We start from the raw sequence: 23820 nt of genomic DNA, 5'->3' as shown, positions 1-23820 counted from the left end.
CAGTGCAGCCGGTCTTGTATCTCCACCAAACACCCTCTCTAAACTCAGTATCTCCTCTTGGTAGATCCCTATCTTTTTTTTTGGGTTGGAACTGTGTGCTCAAAGCTGTTTTATTCCTTTGTCCTTGTGGCATCAGTACCCCAAAATTTGTTTTTGCATTCAAAGATGAACAGTTATTAGCTTGCAAGATGTGTCGCATACCTATTTAGAGTCTAGTTCTCAGTTTTATTGAATTATTTAATCGCATTTCCATTTTGCTTTCTCTTTGCTTATTTTCTTGTGGTATTAATAAAAGCTGGTTGGAGGTGAGCCTCAGTATGTATCTACTCTATAGAGTGAATTAGCAGGTTTGGGAGGTGGACACAGTTGGGGAAATGTAATTTACAGATGGACGAGTGGAATTTATGCGCACATTTGTCTGAATGTGTGCCTAGGCATGGAGGTGCGCATACTGTATGTGTGTTTATGAGTGTGTGTGTGTGTGTGTGTGAGAGAGATTGTGCTTGTGTGTCTCCAGATAAAACATGATGTGTTCCCAAATGACTTTGGCTTTAACAACTAAAGAAGTGCCTGGTAAGCAACAGCCCTCATTAGCATACAGATCAGGAGGCACTATAAGTGTTTGTGAAATATAATTCACCATTGCTTTTTTCAAAGCAATAAAAGGAGTGTCCTTTCTCTGCAAATGCCACTGCTGGTCTTTCCTGCTCCCATTTTTTATTGGGCCACAGTTTGGTTAAGAGTCGTTAACATTTCAGTTCCCCTTGAGTACCAGACCCTCCTTTTAATAGATCTTAAAGGTGTAACATTTTAACATCTCTAACTCAAGGCCACATTAATTTTAAAACATTAGGATAATTACCATAAACAAACAAGACAGACACCACGAAGACTGGCAGCTTCTGCCAGCCTCTATAATATATTGTCCGCTATTGCGCTTGACTTTATTGGAAATCTGATGGATTACATATTTGCTTTATGACACAAAACAGAAGCATGAGCAAGCACAGGTCCAAGCTGATAGAGTGAAAGGAAGATGTCAGAGATGTTACTTTAGAAGAAATGATGTGCATGAAATACAGCAGGATACAATATACCTAACACAGTAACATTTTCTACTCCTAGCTGATTGTGTCCACAAGGCCATGCCTGGACACAGTAAATGAAATGAATGGATAAACTAAAGACCATCCTGCAATGGGAATACTCCAGCTGCATTTACAATCAGTAACACAGCTATTGCAACTTAAAACGAGTGTGGACAAGGAGCATAAAGTAGGATGCCCAGTTGCTCCTTCCTTACTTCCTACCCCCTACTTCTGGCCCCCTAGCATTGGACCACACCCATCTTATAACTCAGCCTTTATTTCGTACTCAGTTGTGACGCTATCGCTGTGACATAAGCTGACCAAAGACACCTGTATGTATAAAGTAGTCAAAAACACTTCTGCAATAGTTCCTGCTACAAAAGCTGTCACCAAGACCTCATTTTGCCATGATGACGCACACACTCCAACACAGACTCAGAAGGTGAAAACAATAACAGCTGTCGCGACGTTGGCGGCTGATAATAAATAAAGTGACACTGAGATTATCTGAAACAAACAGTGTCATTTTCTACTGTCCATGTACTAAGGAAGTGTATCAGTGGTTATGCTGATGCCACACATGGCACTAGTACATACCTAGCCTTTGACGTTAAAACCATTTATGGGTGTACAGGATATGTGAAATATGACAACAGTATGCAGTCTGCTTCCTTCATATTTGCTTGTTATGTGCTAAAATGCTAATAATCTCTCTCTGTTTGTGTGTCTGCAGGTTCACTGGCCCCAACCTTCCCTCACCCATCATTAGCAGCAAGAATTGGCTCCGACTGCACTTTACCTCTGATGGCAACCACAAGTTAAGAGGTTTCAGTGCCCAGTATCAAGGTGAGATGAAGAGAGGTTTTGATGTTTGAAAAAACCAACCACTAATAATAATGTGAGCCAGGTTTAACTTTGGACAGGACGGTCTGCATATAATTGCTGTATTTTCATATTTGATTTAGATCTCCTTGGTAAGGTAAGGATAAATCCTAATATTTATGGTGAGCCACTGAACTTTTCTCTTGTAACAAAATCAAAGTATAGTTTCCACTTGAATGTGAGAAATAACAAAAATCTAGTCATTGACAGCCTTGAAGTGAAACACATTTGTACTCCTCAGAGGACAGACTAAGTGGCACATTGCCTTGGAATTTGCTGAGCACATTCTTGCTCCTAAACAACGTTGATGTTATGTTAGTGGCCTTTTATTTTGCGCCACTGTCAAGACAAAAGGAAAAGGGGGCTCTTCCCTTTTCTCTATTTTGCCTCCCCATATCCCCTGTCCTCCATCCTCCTGCGTGTGATCCTGAAATCAATCAAAATCAATCTCTGTGAAGTATCTCAATTCCTGAAATGCATTTTAAAGAGAGAGGAGGCTTGCCGGAGGAGCTATGAGCGGGAATGCACACGTGTATCATTTGCGAAAGTCTTTTGGCACCCACAATGTATATAAAGAGCACGACACACAGCTGATAATGCAGCTGTGCCGCACATCATATTTAATTGGCGTCGCCTTAAAACGACTGTTACAAAGCACGGGTGTCTAGAAAGCCTGTTGCCTTGACTCCTCCTTGTCTGTTCTGCTCACATCTCAGTGTGAGGGAGATGCAAGGAGAGGAGGCAAGGAAAGGAATTGAGGAGGGAAAAGAGAAGAAGGGAGGAAACAGTCATTATCGTTTTCAGGTCCAACAAAAAAGGATTTGAAGACTTATTATTAGAGGGCCACGAGCACACATGGATGCACACACACACACACACACACACACACACACACACACATACACTCTCCCGTGCATGACCAGGGAAAAAAGATAAGTTCATCAACACAAAAACGTGATATATACTGATCTCACCTTCAGTCATCACCTGGAAATCTAAGAGATGATGGGATGAAAGAAAGAAGAGAGAAATATGAAATGAAGAGAGATAGAGAGACAAGGCGGTGAGCCTATGGGTTTACAGGTTCAGTGTTAGATAAATATGTTTAGAAGATGAGAGAGAAACGGGAGGCTAATACTTTAATTAGATTAAACACTCCTCCATCCCCCACCTCCCACCAGCCATTCTCATCGTGACAGTTGTTATGATTCCACAGCAGCAGCAGCAGCAGCAGCATCTCGAACGATAAAGCGGTTGTTGGTTGCGTATCTTCTTTTTGCTCTATTTCTTTCATTTCTTCTTGAGTCGTCTTCATCGTACGGGGCACAGGAAACAGCCCCACCCTATCAAACCCTGCACTTAATAGCTTAGTTTCCTTACTGGAAACATAATAATACCTTACTCCTCCTACTCTAATCACAAATCTGAAAAGAGCCTCTGTATTGTAATTTTCCTTTCAGATGTGTAATAAATAGACTTTTTGACACACAACTGAGATTAGCTTTGAATCACAATGCAGCTGAAACTGAGCAAAGGATAAAAACACATTTATGCAAAACAAGTAAAGTTCCATTGTCAGGAACCGTCAAAGTAATTAAATAGGATGAGTGTGGAGGGGTGCACAGACAATGCTGATGGTGTTTTTGAAATTGGCGAATAAGTATGCATTTAGATGAGCCTTCTTCTCTGCTGTGATGGCTTTGCTGTTTTATTTTCTCTGCAATTATTATGAAACTCAATAATTTAAACCTCATCTTTTTATTGTCTGAAACTTAGTGGTTTTGCCTCTCATATGCCGTGCCCTGTAATCCTAATCATGTAATAATAATAATGTTATTCCCCGCACCTTTCTGTGTGAGATGCAAAGAAATTGTAAATTGTTGAGCTCTCTTCTTCTATGTAAACTAAATGTGTCGTTTTTATGGCGTAACATCAAACAATTGTATGTTAAGAGTTGGGTTTTACAGTCAAAAAGTTCAGTCATTTTCTCATTTGACAAGTTTTAGCAGAACTTTTTATTTAATGGCTTTGTCAGAACGGCTCTGAACATACGTGGAGTGGGCGTGGGCAATGGTGTATGGAACATCACATATTATATACTGTATCTGCTGTAGACATTTAGACACTGCTAAAATGTGTGGGTGTCATTATTTCACTTCCTGCTGTCTCATATGTCTCTCCGCTTTGTTTTCTCTCACAGTGAAGAAGATGACTGAACTGAAGTCTCGAGGTGTAAAGATGTTGCCGAGCAAAGACAACCACCACAAGATATCAGTGTGTAAGTTACAAAATTTAACTCTCAAATAAGCAAGAAAGCCGGAAATGAAAAGTTTCACTTATCCAGTACAGTGTCCCCTGAGTTACCAAAGGAGAAAATAACTCAACCCTATCCTAAATGTTACCTCAAAAGAGCTGTATGTGACATTCAGAACATCAATGTAGCAGCAAACAGTTGTGCAATATGCTATATGCTGTGCTATAGCAAGATACAAGAGAGTATTGGCATCCTGAGCAGAGAATGAAGTCAGGCCTGCGCTGTGTGTGTTGTAATCCGAGCTTCTCTGTTCTTTGCTGTGGTTTGCATGGTAGTGCATGTAACACCCTGTGTGTGTGTATATCCCAGTGGCTAGCTATTTGCCGCCGCTTTGCAATGCACTTAAGCCCCGTTTCCACCAAACATTTTCAGTATGGTACCTTTGGAACCAAAAGTAATCCTTCAGACATGGTACTTAGTTTTCCACTGCAAACTGTATCTTTAAATGTGGGCGGGGTTGTTGTCACAAACTGGTCTGTCCAGGACTCACTGTATTTCTGCACCCCGTTTCTTGTCCACAGAACGAGGCTGCATGCCGACATTTTCAGAACAAAATAGCTCAAAAGGCTACAGTGAGTCTCTCTCCATGGGATATTTAAAAATACCGGGTTTGTGCAATTAGTCCTTCTCAGGCAAGCTCAGGGGTTTAGTGTTGCGTTAGTCCAATGCTATGCATCGCTTTTCTTGTCTCTGTGTGAGAATTAGAATATATGCAGTTCACATAACCTGGCCGAAATTAATATATATATAAACATTTGAAGATCCACTCATTACTAAAAGTGTCTGTCATATAAAAACTAAAGTGATGGTCAAAGTTGTAATATAGAATATTTAAGGCGTGTTGATTGAGTCACGTCGTCAGCTCGTGCATTGAGTAACATTACGAGTTAATGTTCCACCTTAAAAATCCCAGCACAGTGAATTTAGTTATTTTTTCTTCGACTACAGCTGCTGCAAGAGGCAGCAAAACATCCTTTCATTGCATATTTACTACTACTACTACTAACCAGCCACAACTCAGCCCTGAGCAGAGTGACCGCCCGCTATTGACCAATCAGACTGCAGTGTTCATAGCTCCATCTTATAGTACCAGATCTGTGTGTTAGGTACACCAACAGAGGGGGGACCAAAAATGGTAACGGTTAGGAACGGTTCCATTGGTACCATCCACAACTTTTCGCAGTAGAAACGGAAAAAAGGCTTACTGTTGATGTTAACAGTGTATTTTTATCCTCATGCGTCTTGGATGAAAACTTTATTTCCCACTGCACAGCAGAATGACACCAGTGACCTATTATGATGAAATGTGATGCCCACAGTCCTCCCACATGTTAAAGGCTTAGCACCTTTTGTTTCACTGTTGAGAAGCAGCAGGTATGGCTGCAGTAGGAAGTGAACTCCATAAGAGAAAAGGCAACCCTGACGCAGTGAATATCCCTGTGAATTGCATCAGTCTTAAAACTGGAACAACAGTTGTCTCCACTTGTACATCTGTCTGTTGGAGAAGATGCCAGGCAGTCCTTTTCACCAGTCTCAACTTTTGTTCAAAGTCATTTAAAAGTTTTTTTTCCTCCACTCCTTGGCTAGAGAACAGGGTGAATGCTGACTGCTGTAAGAGGTACAGACACAAAGGACGCAGAGTCTGTGCTCGAGATGCAGTTCTAATAGCAAATGGACAGCAGTAATTGCATTGGTCGCTGTTTTCACCATGGCAGTCTTCCTTGCCCTTGTTCCGTCTCACCCTCCGTCTGAGCTCGCCGTTCATTATCCCATTCAGCTTTATTTGAACATCTGTAACATTAACAACTTGACAGCCATGAGTCACCTGACTGGAGCGACACAGAGGGATGTCGAAGGGTTTAAGAACAACCTGTCGAACAAAAAAGAGGTGCATTAATGGTAATCCTGCCTCAAGGCCGTTTACAATTCATTTTATCCTCCTCTACCTCCGACTTTATCTTCTGCTTTTAATCCACACGTCTCTTCACCTTCAATCACTTTTTTCTTTTTTTCCTATTAATTGCATTGCTTTAGTGCTTTTTTTATTCTTTGCTTAATGTGCTTCCTCTTTAAAACTCCCTGTCTCTAGTATTTTGTTTTATTTGATTTGACCGCCTGTGACTCCTTGTCTTTATATTTTGAGATTTTGGGCTAGTTTACTCCTTGAATATGTATTCTTTCAAACTGTTATAAAGAAAACTTTCAAATTATACATTTAGACGTTTATTTTATTACATTTTGTCTATTTGCAGCAGCAAGTTTCTCCCGAATTTGCCAAAAAGTTAGCATTGTGCAGTGTAGGCCAATATGTTTATTAGAAATGATCAATATTCATGAGCTTGAAATATAGTATATTATTATTATTACTAAGAGCCTGAACATTTATTCTGTTTGTGAGCAATTGTTTCCAATAGAAAGGTATTAAATTCCCCTATGTAAATCTTTGAATGCTGTTTTCTCAAAATGAGTTTTTTGTCATACTCCAAGTCGAACATCTCAGCCTCTGTAGCACCTATGTACACCAAACTTTCCAGTTCTACACCTAGCTATATTCTGAAGATATTTAAAGAGGGATTTGTTAATAAATCATTCCCAGCCTGATGTATGTGACATTTTATTCACAAAAATATGGCAAAAATCGAGTTTTTTTTTAAGGCTATGGACAGTATATTTTGATTTTCTAGGTAATAAAAGCAGATATCCTTAAACCCCTCTGTAATTTTGTTTTCAGCTTATATGCAAACAAAATGAAAAAATAATTTTGCACCTGGCTTTATCAGATGCTCAGCTTTATCTTCCTAAATATATGCAAATTAGTGCATATTAAATGAGAATTTGCATAATTAAACATTAATTTTTAAAAACTTGTAATACTTTTTTTTTCATACTATTGTAAGTAATCAGCTGAGGAAGTTTCATGATGATATCTGTTATTTTATAATTTTACCCTATTCACCTGTAGCGTCTCACCTTATGAAAAGTTATTTTTTTATACCAAACCAATGATTAATCTGTATGAATATATCAAAGAGTCAACTCGTAACATGCAAAAATGTTGTACTGGTGTTAATTCCCCCTCATCTTAAGTAATGTTTGACCAGTACTGGATAATGACAATACTTGTAAATGAACACTATCTCCAACAACTGAATTGCAAGGCTGGACCTCCATCATCACCTCACTGTGTGCTGCAATAACCAAAGATTGAAGATACAGCATATCCTGTAAAGATGTGAGTAAGATGTGAGTCACAGTCACATATTCCCGAGTTAGTCACCACGGTCCTTTTTTTTGCCATTTTTGTCATTACCTCTGCTGACATCACTGAGCCTTGGTTACTGCCTCACGTCAGCAACCTGGCCAATGAGCAGGTGTCACATTGCTTTGGCCCTGCAGTCCTGTGACCCCTCCCGCTCAGTCAGATGGGCTCTCCTGATCAGCCAAGTTTATTTGACCCCCTCTGGCACTTTGCCTTCCACTGTTTTGCACCCAGTGACATGATTAGACAGAGCATCACCAGGAGCTGGTAAGAAATGTTAAGCAGGGAAATCAGTCCATGCCAAATTAATTGATGTACACAAAACTAGCACAGTGAAAATATCAAGCCTTTCTCGCATGACATTCAGAAAAGCCTGGCAGCTTAAATTCTGCTCGGCCTTTTTATCTTTTCATTTGTTCTGTAATGATAAAGTGACTATTGGCCACCAGAGGGCAGAAAATTAACTATAAATACACATATCAATGAGCCTTATTATACTTAATCGAGTTTTTATGTTTTAATGGGAAACATGCATGTAAAGACTTTTGGACGGACACTTAACAAAGCTAAACAGGTAACGTGGTGACAAATAGAAGTCCAGTATTTCCACTTGTAAAGGTTGGGGTGTGGTAATTTGTTTAGATATTCCCTTTGTTGAACAACCTGTACTTTACTCTTTATCACTTCTTCTTACTTGTCTTCTTCTTTCTGTCATCTCCCATTAGTGTCTCAGATGGGTGTAGCGCAGGGACACAACATGTGTCCAGACCCGGGGATCCCGGATCGGGGAAAAAGAAAAGGCTCAGACTTCAGGTAAAAGCAACCACGGAATGATTTCATGAGCAATTAATTAAGTTTTTGCTGAGTAAATGAAAGATTCCTGAACAAGAACAGGCTGATTGACACACATAGACAATAGTCAGAAAAGATGATTATCAGGTTTCTAAGACTGCGAATGATGACCCTATTAGTCTATATTAGCTGTATTACTATATTGGCTTGAGCTTTACAGTATAAACACATATGGCTTGTGAAAAAAGGAAGATAATTTCTTTCAATTTCTGTTCTTTTTTGCGGATATTGCATTTATTAGTCTAATTTTTCTTTTTTTAAATGTGACTTTTGTCTCGATTCTTCAAATAAGTTACTTCAGCACAAGGCTTTCAGTTTTCTAATTCAATCGTCGAGGCCTAATTAACTTGTGTAAGTAGTACAAGTGTGCTCTGTGACCGTTTACTTTTTGTTCTCTCATTGTCACTTCAGTTGTCTAGTGTTTAAATAAAATAACACCAAAGTTTTAATTAGTTCCACCTCCACTGTTTCCTGGAAGAGGTGTTTTTTTAATTTAGTTTTCAACTGTTCAAAAAGGTACTTTTGTAATAATCAGGCAATGAATGTCTGAAATTCCAGTGTTGGCATTGTGCTTTGTTAAAATTCATTACCAAATTTATCCTGGAATTATCTCCAGGTTCAGCGTTAAGCATTTTAACTTTGTTCACAGTTGAGATTTAATCAGCAGTGAGCTGGGAGGAAACGATCAAGTGCTACAGCAAATCAGGGACTGCATCTTGAAATGTGTTCTGGCATACAGCACATTACCCAATGTCATGCCCCATAAAGCCACTGCAACCAAACCTGATAGAGAAGTGTGTGCTCTAAAACAAATACCCTACCATTTGAGCCACTGCACACTAATAGGCTGCCTCTGTGGGATGGCAGTATTACCGGTGGGATTACAGAGTTTCATTCCTGTCAGAGCTATTGTCTCTATCAGTGGTCAGCTGTAACACAGACAAATGGGCAACATTCGCCTCCCACCATGCAGCACTTTTGGATATCACACCCGCAAAGTCTTGGAAAGTATATATATTTTTTCTCCAGCAGTGAACATTTTTTCTTGGTACTCTCACCCCATGTGCACTCCCACTGCTGAGAGGTGTTTTTTTTTTACAGGGCAGGTTTGTGATGCCAATGTGTTTTTTTCTGTATACAATCTAACTGCAGGCGAGGAGCCACGGTGCATTTCTCCTGCGACGAAGGTTATGAACTGCAGGGCTCAAAGAGCATCAGTTGTCTCAGAGTGACTGACAGCTATGTAGGCTGGAGTGACGACCGGCCCATATGCAGAGGTAAGGATTGACATGTAGGTCGTGCATCCATGCACATGTGCAGCGGTGGTCATCGAAATGTAACCTTCATTTATATTTGCATACCCGTGCAAATGAGTATGTGTGTAAATGCCCTGTCCATTGTCTTCTGTTTTGATAAAGTATTCACCATTTTGATGCGACTGGCCTGACTTTGACCTATGGCCAGCATTCTTTTGCTTCCTGCTGTTTAGCCATGCTGGCATGGAGCTGCCCATCACTCATGTCTTCCTCACTTCTGACCATTTTGTGACAGGCAGGAAGAGCGGTCAGGCTCCCTGTACGGTATCTCCAATGCTCATATTCTCCTCAGTTTCAGTTTTCAGCCTCACTGAACTGAATTAATCAGAGCAGATTAGATTTTTGACTTTTTATATAGTATAATTGGTTTAATTGATGGGTATCTGACTTGTGGAGTGTATTCATTGGAGCAGGACATATTAATATTTAACTTTAACTTGGTGGTAGTGTTCTCTTAGAGCTTAAAAGTGAAAAAATCCTAAACCCACTACCCAAAAATTCCAATTATTAGTAAGGCACGTTCAGCACACTGGTCCAAACTTTAATGCTTAATTTTAGTAGACTACACAATGCATATCAGAATGTTTAAAGGCAGTGTTTTCTGGTAGGGATTCTTTTTGGTTTCAATTCAGCAGAGCTCTGATTGTCAGTATTAATCTGAAAGCACTCGCGCAGAGAAAAATAGTCAAATGAAGTATCTTTGATCAGTGCAAGGCTTCGTGTTTGTAATGACAATAGCTCAGACTGGCAAAAAATTAAAAAAAAAAAGAAAACACACAAAAAAACGAGCCATGGTATTTTAACAATGCTCTGCGTTCCACCAGCAAAGACAATGTGTTATAAAACAAATAGTGAAGCAGACATTTAGCACAGGCCAAAATTAAAGCCTCTTAATCTATATGTTTACAATAACAATGTATAAGATGACATTGTGAAAACAATGCAGCAATGTGAATGGGGTTCCTCTGCTTTACAGGGCTTCATAGTTTCATCTCAGTATTTAGCTCTAGTGAAAAGCTCTAAAAATGCACTGTACACTATTTGCTTAGCACCAAACGAACATCTGACAGACAAAGCAACTAGTAGGCTTGGTCAGTTACTATTTTTCCTGTTTCTACTTTATCTATTTTTTAAATTTCACAGGAGTATATGGTGTATGAAGGGATTTGTGTGCCACACTAGAAGCCGTTAAAGGAAATGGCCACTTTAGAATGAAAATACAGACAGTACTTACTGACCCTCATGTCGACAAGAAGTCCAGTGTAGTTTTTTAATCCACAAAACTCGTTCGGGCTATCGCAGGATAACAGCTAGCCAAATTTTTTCCATACACTTAAAGTGCATGGAACCCACGTCCAAAATCATTTTGAAAATGTAAATAAAACTCTGCTAATGCATTTCAGAAACATCAGAACAGCTCGTCTGTCGTAATCCAAGTGCCCTGAAGCTGCGGCATGACTTGAAAAGACATAATTTACTCCACTTTTATAGCATAATTTCTCACCATGGTCAGTTAGCCTACATCTCGCGAGATTCGAGAACAATAACGTCTCTGAATGTTCTCGAGTCTCGTGCGAGTTGCCATGTAAACACAGCATACCTGCAGGGCAGGCTAACTGACCATGGTGAGAAATTATGCTATAAAAGTGGAATAAATTATGTCTTTTCAAGTCAATTATGCATGCTGCCACTTCAGGGCACCTGGATTACGACGGACGAGCCGTTCTGACGTTTTTGAAACGCATTAGCAGAGTTTTATTACATTTTCAAAATGATTTTGGACGTAGGTTCCATGCACTTGAAGTGTATGGAAAAATCCAGCTAGCTGTTATCCTCTGATACCCTGAACGAGTTTTGTGGATATTTTCATTCTAAAGTGGCCATTTCCTTTAATTCACTAAGTTCAATGTGAAAATGTGCTGTGATTCCCCGCTGCCCGCTGTAATTGCTTCCAACTCCTACTGTTTACAGTCCTGTAACGTTATCCCCACCACAAGCAGTCGCAGTGTTTGTCAACTCAGTTGCCTGTTCACCAGTGGAGACTGAGCTCTTGTGGCGCGTGATGTGCACTACATACAACCTCAACACTTTCTCTCCATGAATTTAATAGAAAGATAAATGTCTTTTAAAAGTACTGAAAATCATACTGCTGGGATTATATCCTGCATTGCCATAATACCTTGACACCGCCCAAGCCTAACCACTAGCCAGTAAAGATGACAGAGCATTAGCAGCCGAAGAGACGTATTTTTCTCTGAGGAGTTGGTGAAGACCAAAAACAGAGCTAAAAGAGAGCGAATATTGGATTTATATTCACCAGGTACTGTTTGCTAGCAAGTTTGCCATATACACTTAAATGATGATGACATGTCAACATTGTGTTCACAGCTTGTTTCCACTGCCCCAAATTGTCCACAAAAATCAGTCACAACTGGCAGGTGATCACTTGTTAAATCGATTCAACAGTTCAAAATGCTTTGTCATTACTGCCTTGTAATTAACAAATGCTAAGATAACTCTAAAAGTTTAAAGTAATTAAAACAAACACTTCTGCAACAGCTCTGAGATTGAGAAAATCACAACATGAGAAAGAGCATTAACAGAACCGCTTATATGAAAATGTCTTTGAGATAAGGGTAAGTAATGATGGACCTGCACTAACTTGTTTATTTTCATAAACCTATACATACAAATAGGGGGATTTTCATCCATGTTTGCCTTAATATGTAGCAGGAAGATCTATATCAACCATCTTGCACCAGTTTCCCCATTAGGGTTTCTGAGCACCCTAATCTCAGAGGGATTTGTCTAATGTAATCACCTGCAGCATCCGCATAAACTTCACCTATAGGCCCTCGTTGTTACTCCACTTCAGTTAATGCATTCTCATAAATCCTGCTTTCCACAGGTACCCACGTTTTTTCTTTTGTCTTGGACTGATCCGATTGTACCAAAATTAGATTACAGCACAAAGGAGTGGGTGGCATGATCTCAGATAGATTATATGGGTGGGTGGGATGAGGGGAAGGGGGTTGACAGTGCTTCATCTCATCTGAGCTACTGTCACTCACCTGCATTTCAAAAAAAAAATAATTCTGGTGCTTTGTGACACCAACCATAGTGATGAAGGCCTTGTTCTGACACGTTTGTCTACTCTTCCTCTTTGAACTAAAAAAATAACACAAAAAAGTGATTGAGTGCAGGCCAAAGTATCACATTCAGTTGTTTTTCTGTTTTATGTAAAGAAACATTCGAGATTGACACAACATCCACATCGATGTCAGTCAAATTGCCCTTTAAAAATATCTCATTCCATCATTCTCATTTAACCTTTGCTACTGTGTCTTTGTTCTGCTTCAATAAAGATTAAACATCATCCAGGAATAATTGAATCTCTGTATCCTTAATTAGCATTAGTCATCATTAAATTGTACAACACTATCAATAGAACAGGGAAAAAATTCATCTCTGGCTGCAAATTCGTTCTCCTGATATGAAATTCAGTTCTTTCCGGTCACACCGAGATCCCGCAATTGTTTTTCGTCAAGGACTTTGGTTGTGAGGTGGCCTGTTCCACTTTCATGTCTATCACTGAACACAGCAGGTGGGCTGTATCAGGCATAGTGATCCCCATGATTAAAAAAAAAAATAGGTGGATATGATAGCTTCAGTGGACATCTTTTCTGCTGTATTATTTTCATTAAGGTCACCCTCACTGTCAGCACAACTCAAATTAATTACTTTATTCTCCCTTTAACTTCGCCAAAGTTCCTTTTTTCATTTTAATAGGGGTGATTTGGTGGGAGAGGGGTGGAGCACGGAGCCACTGAGTGGGGCTTGAGCACCCGAAGGACCTCTCTGAGACGTAACTCATTAAAATTTGGGGAGCTGGTTCAAGCCCTTTCAGGTTATCCCCACATATGTACACACGTACACTCTCACTTCCCTCCAAGTACTCATTAGAAATTCTGCTTCAATTTGAAGGGGTGTTTAACAGTTCTGCCATGCAGACACCCTCGGGCCTCGATAAAAAAGTCACATTGTCCTTTAAAGTTTGGTTTGCTAACTCCTCACCTACTCTATTAAGTGAGAATATCACAGTGTGATGCTTGATTTGTGTTTTGTTCTGTGTATTTTTATCCCCACAGTAAAGTCTCCCATGCATGAGCTATACTTGGGCAGTACACAGAGATAATAATGGCTGCCTAAATTTATTTTAAAACATTTTAGGAATGGCAGAGGATCATCTGTCATTGTCTTTGTTTTATTATAATAATAATAAGTTAGCCTGACAATGTCTACAAAACAACTCCCCAGTATATCTGCGGAGAAACAGTGTGATTTATTTGTATTATTGAATCTTCCATTAGTCTTTTTTTCATTGTGCCACATTAAATTGGCAAGAGAAGTGTTTGCGGAGAATGCACAGCGGATGATTTTGTTGAGATGGCTCTTAGGTTTATAATTTGATGATGGTTTAAAATAAGGACAAGCCATCATTGCCAGTCACTTGCCAAACAGCTTCAACAACTGCTTACTGTTTAGTCAGGAACATTGAAAGAAGTTGATAGCACTTTACTTGAAAGTATCTACATAAGGGTGACATGACAATGTCATAACTATGACATGACACTATCATGAACTTGTCATAAACATTATGTACATGTCATAAACGTTTATGATCGCTGTCGTTAAGTGTCATTCAGTTTTTGTAATGACAAGTTGACATTAAATTTGTTTGGGATGTCCTTATTATGACCACTTGACATTAACCAGGATGACATTACCAGTTTGTCATAACAATAATAATCATTATGTCAACTTGTCATAAACACAAAAAGAGGTGCATTTCTTGTTAATGTCAAGTTGTTATGACAAAGACATCTTCTGGTAATGTCACTTTATGTCAAGACACTGTCATGAACCTGTCATCAACGTTTATGACTGCTGTCATTAAGTGTCATTCGGTTTTTGTAATGACAAGTTGACATTGTTTGGGTTGTCTTGATGATGACAACTTGACATTAATCAAAGTGACATTACCAGAAGTTGTCTTTGTCATAACAACTTGACATTAACAAGAAATGCACCTCTTTTTGTGTTTATGACAAGTTGACATAATGATTATTATTGTAATGACAAAGACATCTTCTGGTAATGTCACTTTGATTAATGTCAAGTTGTCATCATCAAGACAACCCAAACAATGTCAACTTGTCATTACAAAAACCGAATGACACTTAATGACAGCAGTCATAAACGTTTATGGCATGTACATAATGTTCATGACAGGTTCATGACCATGTCACGCCATAGTTATGACACTGTCATGTCACCCTTATGTAGATACCTTCAAGTGTTACCAAGAAGTTAAACAAATGCATTTTCAGTCATTACAGAGTTGTATTTTGGCAGCTGTGCTCATTAGGATTCTGTTTAGGATGCTATCCATGTCACTTTGTAGAGATTGACGTGAGAGTTTGGAAAGCCCCCACAGGGTTTTTATGAACAGAATACAGGAAACACAAATAAATAATTGATTACACATAATGCACAAGGCAAAAAATGCAACCGCAAGTGTGAGTGATAAATCTATCAGGTGGAAGCTGAGGTGATTGAAGGATGGATCAGTGAAACTTCCACTCAGACAGCATCACTACTTGTGGATTCAACATGCAATCCAGGAGCTGGTAAAACAGGTGCTACGTCTTTTGTGGTTTATTAATGAGAAACAGTGCGTTCAAACTGTCAAACATGTTCCTCTTTCTGTGTCTTTCCCTTGTAGCACCAATGTGTGGAGGTCAGTTGAGAGGACCCAGTGGTGTCATCACATCTCCAAACTACCCGGTCCAGTACGACAACAATGCGAACTGCACTTGGGTCATCACAGCCACAGACACATCAAAGGTAAAAGTCATTAAACAGGGGATTTAAAGGGACAGTTCACCTCAGAATCCAGAATGTATATTTTACCTCTTACCTGTTGTGCTATTTATTAATCTAGAATTTTTTGGTATGAGTTTCCAAGTGTTGGAGATAACAACCGTAGAGATGTCTGCCTCTTCTTGAATATAATGGAATTCGATGGCACTTGGCCTGTAGCAATGTCTCTTTCCAATAAGCATGACTTGGTTACTTAAGAGACCTTGTCTTAAGCAGTTGCATGTAGATACTAATCTCCTTCTTTCTTTCTAGCTCCATGATGCTAAGTGAGCTAGCTGTAGATACACACTTTTTGAGCGTAGATACGTATGGCGCTTTTAGCATCACAAGCCAAGTGCCATCTACTTCTACATTTGAGAGAAAGCAGACATCTCTAGGGCCTTCAACTCACACTAAAACATATTTAGATCTAAGTTATCTAAACTACAAGTTTCGTCTTTGATTTTAAACTGTCTCTGAGTGCGATGCTAATTTAGCTTTGCTACTGTAAGCGCCTGTTTCCAGCGGTGTGCCAAGCGGTTCGTTTAGCTGCCAGCAAACTGACAAGCAGTTGACTAGTGTGTTTGCACCTGTACGAGAGGAACTTGAGAGGAAGCTCTTCCCTGACACACATGACTCATTTTATACTTTTGATAATTGCGACAGGACATTTTGGGGGCACCATGTGACAGAAGTGCTCTCATAGAAAAATGTGAGACATAAGTGAAATGAAAGGGGGTGTAAAGGGCACTGGAACTGGGCCAACAGAAGACAAAGCGAATTGTTAAAAAACACCTGTGGTGAGAAAGAGGAGAAAAGAGTAAAAAAACTAAACTGACGGAGGAGTAATGGAGAGGTTTAGAGTGCATGCTCAGAGGATATCATGAAAGTGTCATAGCCACTCTGTTCAGACCATTGACTTTGGAGTTGTGTTCAAGGCCACCCAGCTGCTTTCCTGCCAAATATCCTTCACTGAACTCAAACAAAATGGTTTACAAATCTCTTCTCTTATTGCACTATGTCAAGTTAAGGAGAGGCTATGTGAGGTGAAAGGCGAGGCAGAGGGGGTAATCAGATGCAATGCACACCTACCCAGCCCCACCCTTCGCTTGCATGCATACAAACAAACACGTAGACACCCTTGGGTATATCCGGCGGGCAGCTTGCTGAAACAGACAACGGTACTTTGGGCTGTCTCTGACGCTGTTGTCTGGGCCAGATGAAGATGGAGCGAGGCTGTTCTTCCTGTTTAGAGATGTAATGGGCTTCTATTCCTGCCCGTCCGCATGAGCCCAGCCAGAGGAGACGTTAGGTCAGGCAGGAGACTGAGGCGGAACTGCATAGGGAGGTGGGTTGGATGTGACGCAGACCTAAATGCAGCCTCATGACATCATGACTAATGTGGGTTCTTGTCAAGTGTTGCTTCTTCATGATGTCCTGAAGGTACAGAATGCAGCTGTTTTTCACTGACAATCTTTTAAGTGCTTATCTGTCAGTGTCAGGGACGCGGGGGTCTCTGTTCTGAAGCATCCAAAATGTCAGACATGACGTCAGAGGTGGCAAACAACATAAAGTATATATATATATGGCTGCTGTGCTTTTTTCCGTGCTTGTTTATTCCTCCCCCCTGTGTGCCTCACCTGTTGGCTGGCAGATGGGAGATGAGTTTTGTGGTATGAAACTCTATTTATCTAGTGATCTGACCTATTTTGCCTACACACTATCCATCTCTTCTCTCCACTTTGGCAATTTTCATTAGGCACTGGGTTTAACATAGGACAGAATGCAATTTGCATTTATATAAGCTTTTTCATTAGGCCCGGCTCTCTCGGCCCTCTGGAAACATTAAGAATTTGGCGGAAATCAGTGGCAGCCAATTTACAATCAGAGACAAAGACAGTCCTGGTTTTGCTTTTCATTTATTTATATTTAAGCCTCCCACATTACCCTGTTTTTTGTCTTTACTTAGCAACATTTTGCACTATCATAATCAAACCTTTTTTGTCTTCCTGTCTTTATTAGAGCTGCCCCTTACTTGCTTCAGCGAGGGCATACGTATTGATTTCCTTACCTTGTTCTACCTTCTCTTCCCACGCTCCCACCTGCAGCATAGAAATGAGATGAAATAAATAGCTCTGTTTTTCCCTCACTGTTAAAATCCAATACATAAATCTTTTGAAACTTTTGCGTCACCTTTATGATGCATAGATTCACCTTGTGGACAACCTTAAATTCCCCCGCCACATCTCCTGATGCGCTTAGAGTCACTGTAAGTTTGGCTTAATAAGCCACAGAGGCATCTGTGACCTGCTGATTTGATGAGCAAGAGAAGGGGTCATGCAGACCGTCTGGCAGGTAATCAGATATTTGATTAGTAGGAGAGAGTTCATAATCAGCTGATAGGAAGTCAGTTGTAGCAAAATATACACGGACAGTCACATATAATTTGATGGAACTCTTCAAACTGATAATATAAACACAGAGGATAAAATAATGAAGATTCATGAATGTTGAGAGAAAAAATGGTAACGATAAAGGGTTCAAGTTTTCCATATAATCTGCACAGCTGGTACATATGTGTTGATGGAACTGTGCCAGACAAATATTCAAAAGAGACTGATAGATGATGGATGGATGGACGGAGTGGTAGAAAGTCACAGATGGGAAGGGGTCTCTCCTCTGCACCTGGTGTCAGGAGCATTCAAGCATCTGCCGTTTATGGTTGTCTAAGCAATGTCCCTTCTGTTGTCCAGGTGATCAAGCTGACATTTGAGGATTTTGACCTGGAGCGAGGCTATGACACTCTGACGGTGGGAGACGGCGAGGTGGTGGGAGACCAGAAGACCATCTTCCACGTGTGAGTGACTCCTTCGACCTCTATCTTTTTGCCTTTAATCTTACCCTCTCTGTTCTCTAACTTGTTCTGGCTTTTACTTTGCACCGTCGTCTCGAGCAGTCATTTTCATTTTCGCCACTCATGTTCCATGTAATCATATTCCGTCTTTTGCTTTCTCCTTCCTCTTCACCTTTCTTCTTTTTGGCACACTTGCCTTTTCTCCTCCTCCACTTCCCTGCAGCGGGCAGCACCCCTTTCTCTCTTCCCTTTACCCTCCAGCCCTCCTCGCTCTGCTGTACTGTTTCTCTTTCGTTTCATCACCACCTGATGCAGTAGTGCATGAAAAATAGATGCCGCACCACATTGTCAATCATCACTCTTTTCAATGTTAAAAACAAGATCACAGCCATGTGGTGCAGCATTGCGAACTGCATATTGATGCCCCCTAATGGAGTTTGCGCTAGCAGATGCTCCATAACAATTCACAGGATGTTGTTATTAATTGTGCTGAAATTTACCACCTTAATAAAGTTTTTATAGATCAATTTTTATGCAAGACTGCCTTGCCCGGGTGGGAACTGGGAGGTGGTGGGAGATAAATGAGGGAGAGATTTGTGGAGGAGGGGTTTGTTGATAAGTGAAGATGTTCCTCTCTTTAACAGTTTTGTGCACATACTTGCACAACACACAAACACTGGCAAAGACCTAATCTATTCAATTAAAGACTCCCTCTGCCCTCATGGACTTCCTCATGATACAAACGTGGAGTGAGCAGTTCAGTCATTGAGATGGGATGCACTCTTGCACACAAACAAACTAGAACAATTTAGGACCAGAGAATATACTGCAGCTATCAACACGGTGTAATGTAAGACTGTATTTTTTGTGAATCAGCAGTGCAGGCAAGCGTGCGCAGGGTGTAGGGAATTGTCTTTTTGTAACTTTAAGGTCAGAGGCATGTAACCCTACTGCAGCACACTCATAAATGTGCTTAATAGGTAGTGAGTCACCGCCAATCAAATCCCTTCTTTTCGCTTGAAAGACACAGTGCACTGACAGTTTGATAATGGAAGAGAACAATTTGTTGCGAGCCCGCCACAAACGTTTTTCCCACGGGGAAAATGATGCCCTTGTGTTGGAGGAACATAATTGTCACGAACAGATAGACTACCTTAAATAGGCCACCAACAGGGATGGTGTTTTAGACAGTAATAAGCTTGCAGGTGAATGTTATCACACTGAATTAGGTTGGATGTTTGATAACAAATCCATACCTGCAAACCTGTTCATATTAATTAGGAATAATGGAATTGTATTGACCGATAAGGCAACACATTTTTAAAACATGTGCTGCTAAGCTTTTAGTTTTAGTTTTGCTAACAGTACAAGAAAAGCGAAATGCAAGACTAGATACCGGTAATCTGGACACACTTCATATTGCATCTTTCCTCTCACATCTGCATAGACAAGTTCACAGAGACGCACCACAAATTACCAAAAGGCTGCAGGAAAGGATAGATACAGTGCTTCTTTACCATTCCCACCACCCTCTTTGTGCCGTCACTAAAATTAGAGCCCTTAATCACTTACTCCACAGCTATACACTTCCTAATTAGAGTTGGGGGAATTACTATTCAAATAGGATTAAATTACTTCTGTGGCATTGACTGATCTTGCCTTCATTTTCCACTTTCTTGTCTCCAACTGTTTTGAATTAAAGGGTTAGGGTGAAAAAAAAGAGGTTTCTCAGAATGGAATTATCTGCAACAGTTTTAGAGCACTCTAATTTGATGAGAAAAGTCAGATAGTTTAATATATAACTCAAGGTGTTGTGTTTTTTCTCTTCGCATGAAAGTTTTTTAATGATGCAGTGGAAACAGGGCCTCTGGCTCTGACTGCAGTAAGTGCAAACACTCCTTATAATAACTGAAAAGAATAAAACCCAGGTTTCACAACTGACGTACCTTGCAGCCACGCTATATTTAGTAAAAACAAATATTCACAACAATCTTAGAAGAACTTGTCCTTTTGTCTCTTTGTGCAGCCTGTCTGGCACCACCACTCCAGACCTTGTGGTTAGCACCAGTCACCAGATGTGGCTCAACTTCAAAACAGACGACACCAGCGGCTCCCTGGGATTCAAGGTTTCCTATGAAGGTGAGGATGCTTCAGATATTGTGGTTGTCAGTCAGCGGGATGTGCCGGCTTGCTGGCTGCATTTTAAAAACTCTTTGTTTGACAATCTCAAATGGAATGAAGTGTCTTTTTTTAAGTCATTTACCCTTGTGCACGGTGGCTCATTGCTCAGAGCTGACAACACGGGCACTGACAGAACACATTTTGCTCCAGTTGACTGTAACATTATTGTCCTTCCCTGCATTCATCATCATGAGTTTAGTTTCAAGAGCGGAGGGGTCAGAGATGCTCCATCTGTCCCATCTAAGACTTCTGTAATGAAGCTTAATAGCGTCATAACAAAACAGGCGTGGCGCTCGCTGCCATGTGAGCTCCTTCTGCCGCATCGCATGCTGCATCAACAAATTACTGCTAGAATACAAAGCACTTAAAGGAAACATACTGTTCCAAGCAGTCAGTACAGTCAAGGACTATCAGAAGTAGCTGGTTCTATTGCAGCTATGCACAAAGTCCCCGTCCACTCAAAAAAATGTGTTTTTCTTAAGTTTATGTCCCCTAAATGTCTGACATTTACTATACTGACTTGTATCTGCGCAACGTCTGTCACTAGAGAGGTGTTTTCATGTTCCTCCACTGAAAGGGGACAATGTCTGTGCATTTCCCTAAAATCTGATATTCAAACATACCTCAGGCAAACTAGATCCGACATGACACTAATACGAAAGCCAATCACTGTCCAATATGGGAAACACATATTGATGGGAGCAGACTGAGACCACCAGCGCAGAGCTAGGGTTAGCATTAGCCTCGTGAAAGTTTTGACAGCAGTGTGCAGTTTTTGGATGTAGACTGGACCAATGTGAACACACTGTAATATCGTAGCAGAAACTGTATGTTTCACAACCACAAACTCTGTGTCAGCCACTGCCACTGCTTTTTCACGTGGTCAACGTAGACCGAGTAGCACTGGAGAAGGTGTAAAGCGAAAACAAAACCTACCACAAGCAGTGGTGGTTAGCAGGGGAGACCATATCCAGAATGTTTTCATTAGCGTAAAATCACCTGAAAATAAGATTTTTTTTATTACCTTAGAATGAGCAGTTTACTACCCAGGTCAAACAGAAATGAGAGAGGGAATCAGGCCTGGAGATATCTGAGAATGATTGGAATGATATTTGGGAGGGACAAACTAGGACCACCAAATCAAGATCCTGGTGGGAGTTCTGCTGGAAAAACATATGGGGTGAATGCTGGAGGCTGTGTGGTAAACCAATGGCGGACCACTTTCACATTTTTTGGGGATGCCCACTAATTTCTCCATATTGCCAAGAGACTGCCAAAGAAAAGATGAAAATCTTTGGAATAGAAGTTGACTGTTCCTTTGTCATATTGTACTTTGGGCAAAACTCCAGACAATCTCATGACCCAGACAAATACCTTTACAAAGTACTTTTGGCCACAAGCAAGAAAGCCATCACACGGAGATGGCTACAGGCACGCCCCCCTTCAAGAGATGACTGGATTGCAATTATTGAAGAAATTCACTGGATGGAGAAACTTACTGCGATTTAACCAATATATAAAATATTGGAAAAAATGGACCATATACACAAAGGGATGTAACCTACTGACTGTTTAGTTGAAAAACCCTGTCCTGTACTCTTGTGTGGCTCCTACCAACCTCTATTCCCCACTCCGTTTTTTTGTTTTCCTTTTTCTTTTCCTTCATCTTCTTCTCTTCCTTCAACTTGAAAACACCAATGAAAAAAAGTTTAAAAAAAAAAAACAAAAGCCCTCTCCTCACCACTAGATGTCACTAAATCCTTCACACTAGACCTTTAAAATATGTCTAGAGGGGAACTTAAATTTTTGCGTCAAGTTTGATTCCTGGAACACTAATGAGGGAGAAGTATACAGGCAGTGGGCCATTGATGCAGCCTCCCGCAGAAAGCTGACGCATTTGTGTAATCCTAATGTGTATCTGTGCGCATGTACTCTCATGTGTCTGTGTGTGGGTGTACATAGTCGTTGCCTTTAAAAATAGGTTTTGAAATGTGTATGTGCTTGCGTGCATGTGTGAAGACGAGAGCAACAAAGAGGAGTGACAGTGTGAGTTTGTGAATCTGTACGTCTGTGTTCTCTCCCTCTGTGTGCATGCATGTGAGTGTGGGGAGTTTGCCAGGGCTCTTCTTCCAGATAAGTCTGCCGATTGCCTCTCAGAAGCACAGCGAGTCTTCTCCCTTGCCCACAGATGCTTATTTTTCATCAGTAAAAATAAACAGAGAAAGTGGAGCAGCATGCTGAACCAAAGTGTAATTAAAACAATGAGTTCTACTTAATGAAGGGGAAGAAACGCTTTGAACCACTTCACCTCCCAGATTGGAGCACCCAAAATCTAATTTGCATTCTCAATTACTTGTATTTTAAGCCTGATCATCAAGTGTAATTGCAAACACAGTCATACCAGTACACACACACACACACTCCCACCTTACTCATGTCTTTGAGTGCGGGTTGCAGACACTCCGCAGTGGCCTCAATCTTTCAACAGAAATTTAGCTGTTTAACAGTATGAGTGAGGTTTTTAGAGCCCATTCAGACAGCTGTTTACAGATGAAAGTTGGACATGTTGTGCCATGTGTAACCATCTGTTTACAAAGTGTTATTGTCAGTGATTGAATAGGGCTACCCACTGATAAGATATGCTGGTGCTTAACTGCATAGCTACTATAATGTCATACTAATAAAGTTAGGTCCACACAGTATAGATACTTAACATATAAGGCTTTGATTTGCTGTGGGCCTGTAGAGCCCATTGAGACAGTCCATGCAATGTTTGGTTATACCAATAAACTGGACTGCTAAAGTCCTTCTGTCGTTTTAGGCCTTAGGAGATTGCAGTATAGTTGTTGACAGTAATGCGAGTCTGGGTCCCATTACAATGCTCGGATTACTCCGGAATGTCAAACAGACAGGAACAGCAAATATGCCATTACATCTCCTCCTTTATTCATGAGAATCAAATGCCTTTTCATTCACTCCTGTCTGCTCTCGTATACACAGAGACACATGTATGACAACCGACAGTCCATGAAACACATGTACACGCCAATGTACACACACACACTTCAAAGGGCTCTTATTTATTGCCTTCATTTCCCTAAAGTTCTGATTGTAGGGACCCATGAGGCAGAGAGGCGTTACTTTAGAAAAGC

The 23820-nt window shown here is 40.4% G+C and overlaps 1 protein-coding gene across 1 annotated transcript in view; it reads left to right on the top strand.

Moving 5' to 3' along the window:
- The window catches only part of csmd2 (CUB and Sushi multiple domains 2), a 291890-nt gene that overhangs the window by 132258 nt on the left and 135812 nt on the right, over positions 1 to 23820 (top strand). The window contains exons 6-12 of the mRNA XM_049602272.1: positions 1822 to 1934; positions 4171 to 4248; positions 8269 to 8356; positions 9548 to 9672; positions 15497 to 15618; positions 18387 to 18490; positions 20514 to 20626. Coding sequence (XP_049458229.1) covers positions 1822 to 1934; positions 4171 to 4248; positions 8269 to 8356; positions 9548 to 9672; positions 15497 to 15618; positions 18387 to 18490; positions 20514 to 20626 — 743 coding nt within the window. The remainder of the gene's footprint in view (positions 1 to 1821; positions 1935 to 4170; positions 4249 to 8268; positions 8357 to 9547; positions 9673 to 15496; positions 15619 to 18386; positions 18491 to 20513; positions 20627 to 23820) is intronic.

The sequence above is a fragment of the Epinephelus fuscoguttatus genome, linkage group LG17, assembly GCF_011397635.1.
Source record: "Epinephelus fuscoguttatus linkage group LG17, E.fuscoguttatus.final_Chr_v1".
Taxonomy (NCBI): domain Eukaryota; kingdom Metazoa; phylum Chordata; class Actinopteri; order Perciformes; family Serranidae; genus Epinephelus; species Epinephelus fuscoguttatus.
This window is presented reverse-complemented; position numbering and strand designations above follow the sequence as displayed.